The sequence below is a fragment of the Chrysemys picta genome, chromosome 4 (genome assembly GCF_011386835.1).
Source record: "Chrysemys picta bellii isolate R12L10 chromosome 4, ASM1138683v2, whole genome shotgun sequence".
NCBI lineage: Eukaryota > Metazoa > Chordata > Testudines > Emydidae > Chrysemys > Chrysemys picta.
The window spans coordinates 142,503,088-142,522,053 of record NC_088794.1 but is presented as its reverse complement, the minus strand read 5'-3'; the positions used below and the strand labels follow the sequence as shown (position 1 = coordinate 142,522,053).

Sequence of the window (18,966 nt, the reverse complement as noted above, 5' to 3'; positions counted from 1 at the left end):
AAATTGTTTTTGCATAGCAAAATTAATCAAAATGTTTATAAAATGCACATCAACATGACATGGCTCATAAAAGATCAATAAAATTAAAATCCTACAATTCAAATGGAGGAGTTTTAGGGAACTGGGCTTCCTTCCCATTAGATTCTGATGTTCTTATAAATAAAGGCATCTCAGGGGTTTTCAGAAAATGTTCAGTACTTCCTTCTGCTGCTTCAGGATTATCCTCACTTGACTTAATAAAACACTCTGTGTGTACATTCTGTTAAAAAGAAATGTCACATAATAAAAAGCACGCTTATGGCATTTACATCTTTTACAAAATGTCAGTAGTCCTTTTAGCAATAAATATATTGACTGTATTTTGTCTCCTTTGTTTAGGTAAAAAGTTTAATATTCATAAAAAATAAGCTATTTAATCAACTATTTAATAAGCTATTTAATCAACTGCTAAAATTGTAATATCTTTTATTTTTTATTGGACCACCTTCTGTTGATGAAAGAGGCAAGCTTTCAAGTTTACCCAGGACTCGAAAGCTTGTCCCTGTCACCAACAGAAGTTGGTCCAATAAAAGATATTACCTCACCCACCTGGTATCTCTAATATCCTGGGACCAACATCACTACATCTGCACACTATAGTTACCTTTGCATATTAAACTATGTGGTTTACCAAAAAATCACATCTGGATTGAGACCATATATTAAAAATTGCAGCACAAAAAGAAATTTGGGAAACTTATAAAAAGACTGAAAATAGGGATTTAGAATGGAAGAGCCACCTCAGCCTTACCCATCTGTAACAGAGCACTACATTTCTCACAGTGGAACTATTTAGATTTAATGCTTTTAATAGCAGTGGAAAGGGATAACCTTTCAGTACTCTCCAGTGGAATTAGGGGACATCACCATGAGAACATATCTTAGTTCCCTGAGACTCTCTCTTCCCAAAGAAAAGGTTAGATGAGAATGGACACTTGAACTCTGAGCAGGAAATCTCAACTAGGACACAGGTGATATTTTTGTAAAGGAGATCCTTCTCCACGAGCAGCACTCAAAATGAGAGCTTTTAATAGAACAACATAGATCTGATGGGTGAAAGTTGACGCTAGACAAATTCAGACTGAAAATAAGGTGTCAACTTTTAACAGTGAGGGTAACTAAGCATTGGAGCAATTTACTAACGATCATGGTGGAGTCTACATTTCTGGCAAATTTTAAATCAAGACTGGATTTTTTTAAAAAAATGCTGTGTCTAGTCAAAAGGAATTATTTTGGGGAAGTTCTATGACCTGAGTTATACTGGAGGTCAGACTTGGTCCCTTCTGTCCTTGGAATCTATGAACCTCAGTAAATGGAATCCTATATTTGGAAGACAGAGCCAAGTAGAACAACTACAAAAATTCTACTGTGATAACTGTATGGGACGTTGGCTATGAAATAAAAAGGTATAAACACAGTCCCATTAGGGTCCCCACCCAACTAGTAGCAGAAGTGGAGAAAGGGAGGAAAGTTTACCTGTACAGAGCAGGGAGGAGCAGGAAAGGGCTGGACCAGGCAGGGCATCTGCTGACTGGAAGAGTATATGGGGGTGGTATTTATACCCCATGCAGCTCTGGAAAAGCCCTCTTTTAGCTGGATTAGGCTGGCAGCACCCACCCATAAAATCTGCCTAGGGACCATGTTTCCTCAGGACCTGCTGTGTGCTTATGCTAGATACCCGTTTTTCCTGGAGGTGGGGAAGGATTTTTCCCTCACCTCGTGATTGGAGGAGATGGAATGGGGTTTTTTTGCCTTCCCCACAGCAGTTCTGGGTCCCGGTGGGCTGGGGTTGAGGGGATAAGTTATAATGTCGCAACTTAGTAAGTAAAACTCATGTCAGAGGTCCAGGGCATATACTCATTATGGAAAGGATATGGTTATTGGACAAAAGGGACTGGAAGAGGATCTAAAGGGAATTCTCCCTTAAGAGATCTGAGTACCCTGGGTTCGGAGCTCCTATGTCTGGTACAGTGGGAAGATGACCCACCTCTTTTTTAGCTCCTTTTTGCCTCAGACAAAGGGAGGGCGGTGGACCAGGTTGGGGATTATATGCCAATGATTAAGAAAATGATGATGACCTGCACTGTACAAATTACTGTCAGGTACGCCCAGATGTTTTAAATGAATAAAGCTGCAACCTAATTAAACCACATACATTGCTTCCTGTCTTTCTTCTGGTATGGCTGGAAAATGGGGCCTGATCTCAGCTGGGGCTTTTAGCAATGAAAGAGGGGCTCAAGCAATTAGGTGCCAGGGCTCAAGCAAATAAGTGCTGGGGCTCAAGCAATTTTTTTTACTCTCATAACCGATGTGGCAAGCCCAGAGGCACCAGGCTATGATCTGCCACACCTAGAGGTGCCAGGGCTCAGCCTTGGCAAGCTCTGGCACAAATTAAGCACTGGCCTCTAGGTGCCACTGTGATATGTCTGTACATAATGAAGTAGAAATGACAAAAATGTTTAATATTTTATAGGATAGCTTCAACCTGAGCTTCTGCCAGTGTAGATACAGGGGCCCCAAGATGGAAAATCTCTGGGAAGAGGTTGTGGTGGCTGAAAGCTGCCACAAGCACCACTCAGCTGGGGGACGATAGGAGTCAGTATAGCCCAAAACTTGGCCAGTGCTGGCTGAAGAAGGCGCATGTAGGCAGGATGATTGAGGTATGTGATGAATCAGCGCATCCTTTCAACATCTACCCTCTGTAGAAATTAAATGGCCTTCATGCAGCAAAAGAAACAAGGAAGCTTAAGTGGAAGTATCACCATCTGTCCTTACACAAGGTAAATTTCCTGTATTGCGCAGAGAAATCAACTGTTGTATGGAAATATAATTTGTACCTCATTCTACCACCTTATTTGAACCAGGCTCTGTATACAATTAATTCCCAAACTATTAGTCCAATGGCAATCTGACTGTAGCACATCTCTACCATAATACAAATACTAATAATAAATCAAAATAGGTTCATACTGGGTAACACTCCAATTATTTAGTGACTTTAATTAATACCAAAATCCATGAACATGTACCAGTAAATTTCACAAGTTAATGTTGGCCCAAACACACTTTTTTTTTAAAAAAAGAAAAGTCCCTGGTTTCTTAATAAAAGTTCTTTATTCAGCCACCTGGAATTCATTGTGCAACAAAAAGCCCATAGATATCACATGCCTCCTGAAGAAAGGTTTGATAACAGAAAGGTTCAGAGCTCTTATAGATATAAAATGGACAATTTTCACTACCAGCTGATATGGCTTTCAGTAAAAATTGCTTCCAGGAGGACTAATCTTTAATCATCCAAAACAAAAGAAGACATTAAAGCTTGCTTGCTACAGCAACAACTCCTCTGTCCAATCAGCCACAGAACAGAATCTCAGGGACACTCATAGATTATAGTAACCATGTTTTCTCCTCTCTGATAAAACTATAGACGTAAGTCATTTTATTGAGGTCCTAGATTCACGAACAAGCTAATTGTGCCAAAAGAATGAATGGTATTTCATAGCAATCTGACCACTATCCAAAATTTTTCTTGCCCTGACAGAAAGCTCCACTTTTTACAAGTATCATTAGTATATTAACTAAAAAAATTTCACATCTTGGAAGATGTGTAGTGAACTTAAGCTATCTTTAGGGATGACTTGGATATTGGAGGAAAATAGAATTTTAACATTGAAAAAAAAAGTCTTTAATATGCAGATAAATAATTATATTGAAGGTTGTAAAAACCAAGGACCAAATCCTGCTCTCCTTGTTCTTGCCAGTAGTCTCATTTCAGGCAGAGTAATCTCATTATTCTAAATAAAATAACTAGTTAAACAAAAAAAATGTTTAACTTACTTGAGATATATATGTAGAATCCTTTGACTTACTTGCTGCTCCCTTATCTGCACATTCAGCATCTTTGTTTCCTATACAAAGAAGTTGGCATTGTTTGTATCACAAATAACAAACAGCATTTATTTTAAAAAGATAGTTCTTGTAGCTAAATGTTAAACCTGATATGGGGAAAGGGTACCTGAAAATGTCTACTAACTTTACATTACTATTCATAGACTCGCAGACTTTAAGGCCAGAAGGGACCACCATGATCTACATATTGCAGGCCACAGAACTTAACCCACCCACTCCTAGAATAGACCCCTAACCTCTGGTTGAGTTACTGAAGTCCTCAAATCATGATTTAAAGGCTATGTCTACTCTAGCACTTTTGTCAGTAAAACTTTTGTTGGTGAGGGGTGTGAAAAAAACACATCCCTGACCGACATAAGTTTCACCGACAAAAGCACCAGTGTGGACAGTGCTATGTTGGCGGGAGACGCTCTTCCATTGACATAGCTACTGCCACTCATTGGCAGTGGTTTAATCATACCAACAGGAGAGCTCTCTCCCATCGGCATAGAGCAGCTACACAGGAGATCTTACAGCAGCACAGCTGCAGCAGTACACCTGTGCTGCTGTATGATCTGTAGTGTAGACATAGCCAAAGACTTCAAGTTAGAGACTCCACCATTTACACTAGTTTGGGTAACATTTGTATTGAAGCTGCTGACTTTGTATATTCATCCTACTGATTCTGCAAAGTATTTGATAAGGACGATCAAACCAATTCAAATTCCATGACGATGCTTTTCAAGTGTCCTGTAATCTTAATGGAATCCCACTTTGTGGCCATTTTCCAAGTAGTTTCCCATCATTCTGCCACTTATTCCAATATTATGGAAGCACTGCTTAGGCTGCTATCATTATGCCAGGTTTGCTCTGTTCCTCCTGACTGATGCTACTGCTCTCTGAGAATGTTAGTAGCAGACACAAGAACAGAAGTAGACCTGCTGATGTGGAAGCAGTATGAACAGCACACCCATACAAGGAGTGACAGAGGAATCTCCAGGGAGAGGGAAAAAACAAGATGGGAAAGATAAAAGCTAGAGGGAAATGAGAAATGTTATCAGATTTTTTGTCCTACATTTCAGAACCTACAATGTGAGACTTGCAATGTCCCACATATTGTGGGCCCTGATCCCACATTGCAATACTGGGAGGTCTAGGTAGGATCTTCACATATACAAACTGCACTACAACTTCTGACAATGATTTAACCTGACAATACCATGGAAATCCAATTGAAACCAAAACTCAAAGACTTGTGATTTTAAAATTATTGGTTCTCTTCTCGTATTTCTGTTCTAATTTTGTACCTGTTCTGCATGTATCCCACAAATACATTCTTATTCCCTTACAATTTACCAAGAAAACTACAGTTACTGTGCCTATTCTCCCAATTCTTCTTTGCCCTTCTATGTCTTTTATTCTCTTATTTTGTGTTGGTTTCCCTTCTTTTTATAAGTTATGTATCAGATCTTACTTAGACAATTAGTGACTCCTAAATCACTTAATTTCTTACAACCCTTTACTTTCCATTTTCTTACACCATTCTGGCCACTGTTTCAAACACTGGCTTCCATTTTTATACATCCAATTTGTGTCTACAATTTCTAGGTCACTTGGATGTCTCAGTACCTCACTGCATCTACAAACTTAAATTGCCTAAGTAACCAAAATTGCAGAAGCAAAAATGGAAGCCCAATTTATTACAGGATGAAAATTTGGCCTCTCATCTTTTTTTATGTCATATGTTTTATCCGGGTATAGAGGAGCTTGCGTTTTGATAGCACTTTCCATCCAAAAACCTCAAATAGCCCATTACCTATTACTGTAGCTTCATTTTCAAACCATTGCTTGCAAGTTGTTTGCTCCTGAGGAACTAGCAATCTGAGAAAACAGAAATAATGCTGCTGTTTGTCTGACTGTGGATTATTTCCATGAAATCCATCTTCATCTATAATTTCAGCAATGAAAACTAGTTTACTAAAAAAAGTTACCTGAACTGCATTTGGTTTTGCAAGCTTGCTATGGATGGAACTTTGGCAATTTTGGGATTGTTAGTCCCTGCAGTCTCATTACATTTCTAAAATACAGGAAATATTTCAAACAAAGGCATTTACAAAATTGTTACTTCAGCAATGATATTTTGACTTTTCCTTAGGCTGTACAAATTCCGTCCTCTTAACCTCTATTTATAGGTCATAACATCCAAATCTTGTTGTTTTTGCTGCTTTTCTTTGGATTACCTCCAGATGAGCATTTTTCTATAGGATGGATTCCCAAATGATGTCCTTTTGCCAATATGACCTCATCAATGATGTATAGAGGGGAATATTTCCTGGTACCTAAAGTAATACTATAATTTTCCTCTTAAAACCCCATTTGTGGCAGCATCATGTTCCATGCCCACATTTGATTTGTTTGTTAGCAAACCCAAATCATTCTTGGTAGTTATTCCTTCACAACCATGGAGAGAGTGTGGCCATAACCTGCCTCCATCTCTAAAGGCCGATATGTGCACACTCCTAAAGTGAGGTACAGTGAGCCTGCAGTTCCTGTGTGTTGGGGAGTTCCAGAAAGCAGAATACTAATACTGACCACCAGAGTTCCCTCTGGGGTGGTCCTACATGCTGTGTGTAGCACATGTCTGTGCCTTAATGGCACAATGTGGCACTAAGAGCCTAATGAAATGCCTACGTAGCAGAAACACTGTACTTTATAAGGCGCTTAAAGGATTTTTTTTATTTGCAAAGCACATACCAAAATGAACTGAGCACCAAATAGAGGACACTCATTAACTTATCTCACTTGTTTGGGATTTTAGAGAATACAGTTAATAGGCCAAATTCTAAGATCAGGTACTCCTGGGCAACACTTTTTAAACCAGTGAGGTTGTACAGGTGTAACAGATGGCAGAATATGGCTAAGTTTGTGCGTTTCCTGTTTCTCTACATATTTTGCCCTGTGAAGCATTATCCTGCAACTGATGTATGACTTTTACATATTCCGATCATTAAAATCTTTCAGAAGTATTTCATAATTCTGGAATCAAGTGCTTTAGTGGATTCTAAATGGCGTGGGGCCAAAATACACCTAATTTACTCATGGGTTAGATAGTCTTGTGGCTCAGCATATCTCTAGATTCACTATCTGAAATATTTTAGTTATGAGATATTTTCAAAACTGATGTACTAGACTCAAAGTGAACAGTGAGTCCAAAGTACACCCTGTATTAAGTACCAATATACTGTGTTTCTACTAAATAACTGGACTTTTTCTCTGCTTAGCCCCCTTTGTTCTATTATGGTGTGTTAAATTAAGCCAAGACCTCTTAGACTTCAATCATGCAAAAACATTTACATTTGCTCAACTTTGTCAATAGGCCTATTCACATGCTTAATGTTAAGCCTCTGCATAAACAGGGCCTTAATTAGTATTGTATGTATTTGGAACTAACCTGTACCCTGGAAAGAACTATTTTAACTATATCGTTCCAGTTATTCCAACAATTATCTTAATGTTTGGAGAAATGGGAATGGAACTTAACTCATTAAATACAGAAAATTGATGAAGAGAAAACTTATAGAACATAAAAAAAAATCTGTACTGATTTCGTAATGCTACAATAGTGTATATAGTCTGATTTCAGTGTAAACCTTTGCTGCCAGTGACAGAAAACAAAAACAATCATTATTCAGCATTTGCTGTTTTCACTCTTCTGTAAAGGCATATATGAAATCCATATTGGAATAATACTTCGCATGGTCCTTGAAGGGATGACACAATGGGAAGTAGGTGGATCTGAGGGCTGAATTATAGACTGGCTTGAAAAAAAGAAGCCAATAGAAATTCCCACTGCCCTATATGGACAGAGAATGATGGGGTTGATAAGAGGAAGAGGGAAAGGAGCCTTGTATACCCTTCTCTCTAGAGAGACAGAGAATATTCCTTTCTCCTAGAAGGAAGAATTACAGGTAAGAAAACTGCCACAAGCAAGAAGGAAAAGAAAGCCCCCATCACCTTTCTAGTGCTGAAAGCTACTCCTCTTTCACTCTTCTCAAAATGCAAAAATCCACCCTCACCACACACCTAGCTGCCCATAAGTCTACCTTTTCCTTTGACAATTGCTTCAATGTATTATCTGTTGCAGTTATGTATTATTAATATTAAATTCTGCAGCAGCACTTTGACATTCAAGGGCAGCATAAAATAAGCAGCTTTCCAAATTGAAAGCCTATATTCACAATTAAATACAAATATGAATGCTAGGTACATTTTATTGATTGCTATTTATTTTAATATTTAGTTCCATAAAAAATCAGTTACTGGATGTGCTTTAAGCTGTAGTACATTTCAATATATCACAAAAGCTGTTTTTCTGGGCATGGGAGGGAGAGACAAAATGTAAGTACAGGTTGTTCCAGTGTATGGAGAGGCTCTGTCTATGCCTTTAAGATATAGGGCTCTGGTTTATTTTCCCTGTCTGATCTTCAAATCTGAGCTGTCAGCCACAGCGAGTCTAATGCGTCTAGGCGTCAGTTCTTTATTAAATTCTTTATTGGGGTAGCCAACTGATGATTGTTCAGTGATTCAAGAACATGCCCGTTTTAGGATGCCAAGAACTTGCTAAACATGCCCAAGTGAATCTCCTGATGTCATTTAAAAGACTTGGATACCATATACGAATGGGGGCATAGTTATAGACCTGGATTTTGAAAAGAAGGCAATGGTAGAATGCCTAGTATGATCACCAATCTCATTTCATAATGGCCATCAGAGAGTAAAAGCATTCAGTCACTAGTGACTTGAGTTTGATTTGAAACAGCAACCTAAGGGGGAAAGATTCTTTATCCTATTACCAAATCCTAAGCCATCTACCTCCCTGTGTTATCTAGTTTTAAGATACAGTAGCACTGGAAATATTTTAAGTGCTTTTAATTTAAAGAAATAAAACATCTTCTGTGGCATCATGGCCTTCTCAAGTGGAGAACTGCATACCTGTGTTTCACTCTTCACTTGGCTCAAGGAAATACTAGCAATACCTGAGTGGTCCATGGAATTGTCTCTTTCTTCTTCACCTGCATTATTCAATAAACATTACTTAACATTGTTAGCAGTATTATATTTAAACAGTGTGCCCTAATTAAATTGAACTTGTGAATAAAACTAATCAACTTGGCATTTAATATGGATCTGAGAGAAATATATCGCACAGTATGAAAGTACCAGGTGATTTACTGTAAACTAATGTATGCAAAAACTAATGTTTGGAAAATTTCACCAATGCAAAATTTCAAGTATTTCAATACAGTGTACTGGATTTACCTAAAATGAGTAAAATACTATCACGTCCTTTGTGGCAGAGAAGAGTCAGGTATCAGAGGTAGGGGGAGATTTTCAAAGCACAAAGGGCAGTAAGGCATCCAACTCCCATTGAAAGTCCGAATTAAGTGCCATAGTAAAGCCTGTTGATTAGATAAGTTACTATGGTTTCTATATTTTCATTACTTTTTGAACCAAATTCCACACACCCCTGCCCCCCACAAAAAAAATAAAAGAAAGAATATCATTAGAAACACACACTGCACCTGTTTCTGTCCTTTGCGAAGACAGTCTAAAAGTCTGTACAGATTGGACTAATTTCTGAGGAATGCAAGGCAGATGTAATGGTTTATACTGTTGATGTTTCCCATTTAATAACTGTAGATTTCCAATCTCTTCAAACATCCTAAATTAAAAATGGAGTCAACAATTAAAAATGAAATTTAGTAAAACATGACTATTCTAAGTGGAGTTTTCAAAGGTGTTTTCTTCCCAAGATCCATACTTCAAGAAAGATCCAAACCCTTTTAGCCCAGAAATCCATCAAATTTTAAACTTTCCTTAAAGCTTGCAAACCAAGCATAAAAAGGTCTTGAAGATAGCAGAAGGTGAAAGTGTCAAAGGGTTGATCATAACTAAAGGGATGCAGTCAATTTGAAAGTCTGTCATTATAAAAGAAAAAAAATGAAAGTACTTTCAGGTACCTGCTCTCAAGTCCCCTTTGCATTATTTTGTAATTTTGAAATCAAAATTTCCTAATTTAAAAAAAAGTTTCTCTTTCCCTGTTGCTGTCTGAAAGATCCACATAACACAGCAACACACACACAAAAGAGGAAAGGGCCTTGATCTATCAGTGCATTTAAGCACATGAAAGCAAGTGTTTACTTTAAGCAAGTGAATAATTCCAGTGAAGTCAATGGGACTACTCACAGGCTTAAAGTTATGCATATGCTTATTGCTTTGCTGGATTGAGGCATAATGAACTAAACAGATGACCATACATCAAGTGCTGTCTAATGCACAAAATAAACAAACTGGAGAAAAAGAGAAGAATATTTCGGTTATAGTAATCATAGGTATTACTTCTAGCAATAGGGGATACTAAATCTTCCAAAAGAAGTGTGATATTAAAGCTGATGGTGTCATTTTAAGATGTCAAGGAAATCAATGCATGGCAAGTGCTGAAAAGCAACCAGGGATAAAGTTGGAGATAAACCGAGAGCATTTGTTAGGACTACTTAGTTGCATTTTGTTCAGGACTAGCTGTTTGGTGACACCTGTTGAGGCCTTCATTCTGCACTGAATTGGACAAGGCTGTGATATAATGGCGGTTCTGAGCAAAAACTACCTGATACTACAGACCAGATTTTTAAAGCAATTTAGATATCTAAAGATGCAATTGGGTGCCTAGTGGGATGTTCAAAAGCCAGTGGGAGGTAGGCATCCAGGTGCTTTTGAAATCTTTAGGTGCCTAAATACCTTTAACAATCCGGCCCTATGGTAATAAAGTATTTTTACATTATTTATCATTCCAGGAAAATACATCTTTCCATCAGAGCTACTGAAATAAGACTTCAGTCACATGTCATAATTTCTTAAGATGACAAAGATAAATATTTAAATGAAGTCTTAGGAATAAAGACCTTCAAATCAGCTTGGAGTTAAACTTAACACATATACAAGGTGGTTATATATTTTCCCCCTTAAAAATGCTATTGAAAAAATCCATAGGAATCATATGGTCTTTCCTTCTCTCTGACTTAATTGATAATCATTAAAAGAAAAATCAAACTACAGACTGAAGCTCAAAATGTTCAAAATTGCAGCACGAACAAAAAAGATAATTTGTCTTCAGTATCTACTTCAGCTGTATTGTTATTAGTCATCTGAGTAGATAAGAAATCTTTATCTTGATCATAATTGCAAAACAGATAATTCTTTTGGCTTTTTGCCAAGGTGCACTTCAAACGGCAAAAGTAGAGGCTCTAAAGTCAAAATAAAAATCTTGTGTCCACAGCAGTAATTTCTTTATCCTAGCTTGATGAAGCTGTGAGATATCGGTGAACATGGCCTTGTCTTCACTACAATATTTATTGTTAGAACACAACCTTGAAGAGCCTCATTAACACAATGCTCACGGTGACTTTGCAGTCATCATAGACAAAGACAAGTAGTGCTGAGTATTTTTAACCATGACTAACTGACATGATGCTGAACATGACTTGTCCTTACCTACAGCGCCTGTGCTTTCATAGTTGGCACTGACTCTTCAAGGTCATGTTCTAAATTTCGTAATACAGACAAGCCCCTTATGAATATTTTTATTCTCTAACATATTATGAACTTTTTCCATTAGTAAATAAAATCTAATCAGTCATGATCTAGAGAGGATGAAAGAATTACAATCACAGTCCCTGGAATAGGCTTTCCAGACAGCTTTGGCAAAAATCTCTTATTTGGGAAACAAATATTTTAGATACTCAAAGGGAGAATTAAAATCTCTAGTCAAACTGAGAAACAATTGTGCACTTTGTCTCTCAAACACTTTTGGAAAACCTAGAGCATGAACATTACATATGTCAGTGTCATTTTTTAAGACTTCAGCCTTTCTGAGCAATAGCACATTATCTATAACTGATAAGTGGAGGGTGGGATTTTTCAAAAGAGACTGAGTCACTTGGGAGCACAAGTCCCTTTGAAAAATCAAAGGAATCTGTGCTCCTAACTTACTTAGGCCCAGGTCCTCAAAGGTATTTATGTACCTAATTCACACTTGAATGAATGAGAGAAATACTTTGGAGGATCTGGATCTTAAGTTTTTTTGGAAATCCCACCTGAAGAGTTTCAGTTTGTTCTTATTTAGTCTTGACTACTGTTAGCCTTTTTTGCTTCTCTTTATTTCTGAAGTCTTACCAACAAAAGAGGGAAAAAAGGAGACAGGGATGCATGCTAACATATTCATGCAGATGTAACTGATATACATGTCCAAATCATCAGAAATCAAACATCTGAACACATCCTAAGTCTGTGAGAGGACACAAACAGAAACTTCAATGAGTGGGGATTTCTGGAAGAGATTTAAAGGATAGTAAAATGATAAATGCTTCCATTTTTAGTCTAATAAACACTAATTTAAAAGCTTTAAAAATATATCATATTAATTTTACAAGGAGATCATAATGCAAGACAATTTAGTGCACAACGATCAGGCCAAGTCCTTAAGACATAGTTGGAGCTTAAAATAAGAGTTTTGCAATTTTGTATATGGTGTTAAGTCCCCGTTTTAGTACTCACCAAAGGTCCAATATAAACTCAGGCTGGCCCTGACAATGATTTTCAGTCAGTTGTAAACCAGCTGAAATTAAACTAAGGCTCAGTTGTAAATGATCACTGACTAATTTACTAAGCCATTAATCCTGTCTATACAGCTTTCAATCATGCATGTTTTTAAGAATTAAATTAGGGTTTAGATTTCTTAAGTGGCTCAAAAAATGAACTGATCACAGATGACATTTGGAAGCCTATAAAACCCAGATTGTTAGTTATGCACCAAATATTTACAACTCTTTTTGTCTAGTAAAGATGATGTGGCTCTTACTTCTGATTTCATAATAACTGCAGCAATATTCAACAGCTGCAAGATGTATACATAAATCTAAGCAGTGGTGGTGTGAATCAAAGACCAACACTTAACAGATTTGAATTAGATATCTTCAGACAGATTCAGCTTTTTAAAATCAAGTTTTCTGCAGCTTTTACTAAAATAATTAAATCCATTTGTGTTGGGATGAGAAGTGCAGCAGTCATAGCCACAACCAAGGGTGTAGTTTGGGGGGCAGGTGGTGTGTTGTCCCCCCAGACTGCAAGCCTCAGGCAGGCACAGAATTTGCCCCTCCGCGCCACTCATGGCCCTGTTTGCCTGACAGGAGCTGCCCCCCAAATATAGAAGTCAAACTACACCAATGGGCTGGTGAAGCCACTGTGGAGAAGTTGAGCGCATTCTCTGTACCGGACTGAGGGAAAATTCTAGTGCCCCAGAGCTGCCAGACTTTATACACGGTTCCAGGCTTTGCCCCATCACACTTATCCGCAGACTGTAGAACTGAGTTTAGAAGTTTACCTTTCTTTAAACGCCTTCCTTTTCTCTAAATTTTTTTTACTTTTTCCTTCAATAATTTTAGAATGATTTTGATCTTCTGTACTCCTTTCAAAGTGCTTAAAAAGTAATGAATAAAATAAATGTCAAAAGTCAAAAAATATTAACAGCCTGCCACAGATGTCTGCTGATGTTGCTAAATCCATTCACAGATAGGAGCTCTTTAGATGGTCTCTTTAATTATTATAACATTACTGTCCCTAAGCCATTTTATTAAGTGTTTATCCAGAGCCTGGCACAGTGGGACCTTCTCTGATTGGGATCCTTAGGCACTACAGTAATACAAATAAATAAATAAATAATACTCAGGTAGGGACTGACTCTGTTCCCACTGCAGTTTTGACTTAACTTTTGCCATTGACTTTAATGGAATCAGGACTGTCCCTTAGTTTATAGAACTGCAATGCAGCTTCTTGATCATTTTTATGCCTCTGATATAATGAAGTATGTTTCAATGATGGATCAATTTAGGCTATTGTTCCCCTTCTAAATCCTTTATCTATCTGCAGCAAGCAGCAAATTAATAGTAATATATCAAAATAAGAGCAAATAATAAAGAATTGGACTAATATATACAGGAAGCATGAAACCAATATCAGATGAAACAAAAATATCTGTCCTAATGCTAAATCTTCACATGAGAGAATAATCCTTCTTCCCATATCTTCCACGTTTACAGAGAGATGTGTGTGTTTTAGATAATCCTATCCTTTTATGTGATTTCCAATTCTCACACCTTCTCTCTCTCTAGGTCTTCTCTAAGGCAAAATGTAAGTTCACTGTAGCTCAGCAATATTTCAAGACTTCCAGATCTCCACTTCTTCTAAAAGCTCACCAAGCTAGAAGCCCAACCTAGAGTGGATGTAGTCAATGTCCAAATACCTCTCTCCAACAATTTTTTGTAGACACCTGCCGGTTCACATTCTAGAACGTGACCTAAAGTATCACAGAAATTCAGCCTTGGGATGTTATGTAAGTCCCTAAAAATCATTTTAACAGTGTCCTAGAGCTCTTTATAGTGGGACTATAAGAGTATGAATTAAAAATTCATTAACATTTAATTCTTGTTTGGTTAACGTGCATAAATGTATTACAATAATTCCAACACGGCATCAACTACATAATGCTATACTCAGGTTGGAGACTAATTCCCCAGCTTCTAAAGTTGTGGGAGTCTTCAGGAAGAACTCAGGATAAATTGTTCAGGAAGACATCACCAAGAGGTCCTGGACTGGAGAAAATTTCCCAAGCATTTAAGGAATTCCAAATTCCCATACAGTATATATCTTATTATGCTAAAAGTATTCTGGATGAAACGCTACTGACAGTGAGCTAACTTGGATATTATGGGCCATACTGTGTCTTACTGCCACTGCCCTCTCTGGGTGCAGAGGGGCCACAGGGCAACAGAAGGAATTTTGGTTAAGTTAGCCAAAATGCCTCCTGGGCACTGCATGCTGGGGTAACAGCTTCAGCATCCACTGACAGGTATACAGTGTGCCTTCCTCCACACCAAGCCACCTCAGTTGGGCAGTGTGTTAGGAGTGTGGGGCCATGGCTCTGTCCTTACACACACCTTGTTAGGAAGGTGGTCCTAGCTGTGAGCAGTGCTTCTGCTACCCAACAGGACTATGTTTAGCTCTGGTGCAAAGGCACAAGCTGTGGAGATGAGGATCATCTTGGACAGAATTATCTAGCATTACATCTATTCAAAAGAGAACAGGAATGTATGCCATTCTGACAATGAACTCCATATTTAGGTACAATACATTAATATTCACAAGGTTAACTTGCAAAATCTTAAATGCCAGCAGGAACTGGGAGCACTGTGGCGCATTTAGGGATGGCACTGATAGGTTTAGCCTTCTTGAGCTGGAAGGGAGGTCACCATGACACTGTGCCTTGAGGGAATGATGGTGTAAGCTGAGATCAATATAAGGCAATCCTCAAGAGTCCATAAATTCATGGAGTCACATTTCCCCCTTTCCTAAATAGAACACTTACAATGCAACAGAAACAATACAGTAATTACTAATTCTGGAGTCATCCTGTATGCCTGTGTGCTACGAAACACAATATACTGTTATCACTATAGAAAGACACAGTGACATATTAGTGTATATCCATGCATATACAAATGTAAAATACAATTGTATATAATTAAATTATATATTAAAACACTGTTACCTGTTTGAAATAATTAATTTTCATTTCTACTTCATTTGCTTCTTTCTCTAGTTCAAAAGATTTCTGGGTAAAAACTGCAGCATGCTTGAGGACGTCTTGTGTTTTTTGCCTCAGATAAGCACTTTTATGTTAAAGAATCAGTGAGTATAGTATGTATGACATACAGTCATGTCAAAGAATACAGATATTAAACTATTAAATCTGTATGTATATTATACTGAAAAAGTTTCTATCTACACAGTTGATGAATTACACCTATATGATCCCTATAAGGGGCAAAACTCCCATTGGGTCATATGCTGATGTCCTATACTCAGGGCCTGAATGTCCCCTGCACTGTTAAAATCTGCTGTAGGGAGATTTGGGGGAGGAAATCTTAGTGAGGATTTATTTTTGGAGATTTTCCTACATTGTCTGTCAGGGGAATGGAGTGTGCCCCCTCACAAAAAGGGTGCAAGGGCCACGCACAAGCCTGCAGAATCAAGGAGACCAGGGTCATCTATGTGCAGGCTATGTGCCTCCACATTAGTGTTGAATCCATTGGAGCTGCACTAACAGGGACTCCCTGCTGGTCACAGTAAGGGATTGTGCACTAGAAGTACTCTAGGACTGTATTCCCTTTTCCAGATAAGGTCCATGGAGTCCCAGCCCACCCAATCACACCCTTATCCCCTCAGTGCAGACATTGGATATTCAGAAAGAGTTCTGCCACACCTAGGTGGTGGTCGGGGTGCTGAAGAGTTGACTGATCTCCCATAATGTGCAGAAATGGGGAGATTCATGAAAGGGCAACCCCTCTGAGGTAAGGATCTGGCCCAGAGTTTTTACTCAGCCCTTAAGCAAACTCTCTTTAAAGCCAATGGGAGTTTTGAATGAGTAAGTTCTGAGGGCCAGATGTTTCCTTAATTGCGTGCATGTAACTGCCATTGTAACTAAAAGGGGGTGCGAACGGGTAAGAAATGGCAATATTTGACCAATAAGTGGGAAGAGGGGTCCAGCCAGCTACACAGCACTGTTTCCTACATGTGTGCGCACACACACCTATGTCCCGGAGCCCTTTCGGGTTCCAGATCCACACTGGAGAGACAGTGAGGTTCAGCGGAACCCTTGTGGATTGGAGAAAAGCATTTCCTCCCCCAAGCTGCTCTGGAGGTTACCTTGTTGTGCAGCTACAATGTAGTTATGCAGCTGGGAGGCGGCGGGGTTGCTTCAGGAGGCCTTGGAGCCAGTGCAGAGGCACATGCTATATGTGCAGATAGCCTAGGCAGACTCTTGAGTCAAGGTTTGGAGACTAAATCTTCTTATTCTTCCATGGTGTAGCAAAATCCCACCTTTCTCTAATGGAACATTTTGATAGAAACTTCATGAAAGGAACCTCAGTTTTCTTCCTCCAGGGCCCCACTCATGGAGGGTATTATTTGGCCCTCAATTTTCCCTCGGGCAAAACTCCTGCAGAAATAACGTCTAAGCGTAAAGTTGTAATTTAATTACAGTAATTTCTTGTGGCTATTATCACATTTGCTCGCCGACAAGCTGCAGAGGACAAGAGGCGCAGAAGGAAGGCGAGACTGGCTTCCAGTCATGATCAACAGCCTCCTGCTGAGCCTGAAAACATCTGCCCTCATTGCAATAGAACTTGTGGTTCAAGGATTGGCCTTATTAGCCAAGGCCGCCCGGGGGTGGGGGGGAGGAGAAGGGGGAGAGGCAAGTGGGCAAGTGGGGCAATTTGCCCCAGGCCCCGGCCCCACAGGGGCCCCCACGAGAATATAGTATTCTATAGTATTGCAACTTTTTTTTATGGAAGGGGCCCCCGAAATTGCTTTGCCCCAGGCCCCCTGAATCCTCTGTGTGGCCCTGTTATTAGCCACCTGAGGACCCATAACTCCCATGGAAAATGATCAAACTCGGTAACGAGTGATCACCCATCATCATCACCACATTCAAGGCTACAAAGATAGTGAAAAAGCCAAACATAAACTTTCCTACCCACCAGCCAGTAAATATTGAGAATGTGTCATGGATACATCTGTAACGCCCAATCAGAAAGTGACCTGAAAGGAGCAGGCTCTGAAAAAATAAAGTTGCATTTTAGATTGTTCATTCACTAATGTCATATTTTTCGCAAAGACAATTAATATATAATATTAATCGGTTGGGGAAGCACTCTGCATTTGTGTTAAAGTGCTGTACAGAAAGAGCAATATAATACAGACACATAGAACAACAACAATACTAGGAACAACATAAAATAAATGTTTGAAAATGAACTTCAAAATAGTAAAAGAAGCCTCTGGTACAATGGAATACTCTAAGGACCTGTTACCACAAGCCAAAGGACATGTGACTCTGAGTGATGAGCACTCAGAAAGCCCTGTGTTGAAATCCAGGTTTTGCCACTGACTCCATTTGTATAATGGAGAAAATAATTCTTACCTATGAAGGAGATTAATTAGTTAATGTTTGTACAATGCTTTGAATTTGCAATGGACTATAAATTATTATTATTTAACTGGACCCTATTAATATGGTAATACCGGTACCTAAAATATCCAAAAGGTTAGCTTCCTTCCATTTAAATTGTTCAGAATGTTTCAGAACTCTATTCCGGATTTCTTCAATCTCTTTTTTTTTCATATAATATTCCTGAGCAAGAGCATTTTCTGAATATTTTGCTTTGTGTTGTTTCAAAATCTCTTTATACTGGTTCATGTGATCCTGATACATTTTCCTGTTAAAACAACAAAGTGGAATAATGTTTTGATTCAGAATATTTCTTGCATTAATGTATTGTAAGTCATTTAACTTGAGAAAGAAGTTAATTATGTAAAAAAAATCAACTCAATTAGATCTGTTACTCTGTTGACAAAGGTCAGGTTATGATGAATACAACCTTATTTGGCTGTAATTATTCCCTTTCATCGAATACTATGCAGTACAAAACAGAGTACACAGTTGTGAAATGAAAACAATCGTTTCTCATTGTTCTGAAAGTGATGCAGAATATACATGTCCAAAGACAGCTTTGCAGCATTCAGATGGTTTCATTTGTATATGGCTTAAGATAAAACATACAGCAGGCCAAATGCTCTGCTGGCATAAACTGACACAGTTCTACTGATTTCAATGGAGCTGAACCAATTTATGGCCCAGCTTCCTTAAGTGCTTCTCAGCTTTCCATGTTAACAAACAGGGGCCTAATTCATAACTGGTTTAAGGGCTTTCTCTTAGGAGGTACTGAGCACTCTGTAAGCACACAAATTAGTCCCATTAAATGAAACTGTTCACATTCCTTAAACATTTTGCTGGATAAGGCCAGAACACTCACCAGCTGGCAGGACTGACCCCGAAATCAATTTTATGCTGGTATAAATCCAGTGAAA

The 18,966-nt window shown here is 38.4% G+C and overlaps 2 protein-coding genes across 2 annotated transcripts in view; one reads left to right on the top strand and one right to left on the bottom strand.

Annotated features, from left to right (window-relative positions):
* The window catches only part of SIX6 (SIX homeobox 6), a 133,878-nt gene that overhangs the window by 74,868 nt on the left and 40,044 nt on the right, over positions 1-18,966 (top strand). The window lies entirely within an intron of this gene.
* C4H14orf39 (chromosome 4 C14orf39 homolog) overlaps positions 1-18,966 on the bottom strand; it is a 49,140-nt gene that overhangs the window by 10,378 nt on the left and 19,796 nt on the right. The window contains exons 4-14 of the mRNA XM_065594081.1: positions 18,127-18,314; positions 17,611-17,653; positions 15,587-15,707; positions 13,364-13,458; positions 12,538-12,609; positions 9,510-9,649; positions 8,920-8,999; positions 5,919-6,004; positions 5,744-5,808; positions 3,877-3,947; positions 96-259 (exon numbers count right to left, since the gene is read on the bottom strand). Of these exons, the coding sequence (XP_065450153.1) occupies positions 96-259; positions 3,877-3,947; positions 5,744-5,808; positions 5,919-6,004; positions 8,920-8,999; positions 9,510-9,649; positions 12,538-12,609; positions 13,364-13,458; positions 15,587-15,707; positions 17,611-17,653; positions 18,127-18,310 (1,121 nt within the window). The 5' untranslated portion in view covers positions 18,311-18,314. The remainder of the gene's footprint in view (positions 1-95; positions 260-3,876; positions 3,948-5,743; positions 5,809-5,918; positions 6,005-8,919; positions 9,000-9,509; positions 9,650-12,537; positions 12,610-13,363; positions 13,459-15,586; positions 15,708-17,610; positions 17,654-18,126; positions 18,315-18,966) is intronic.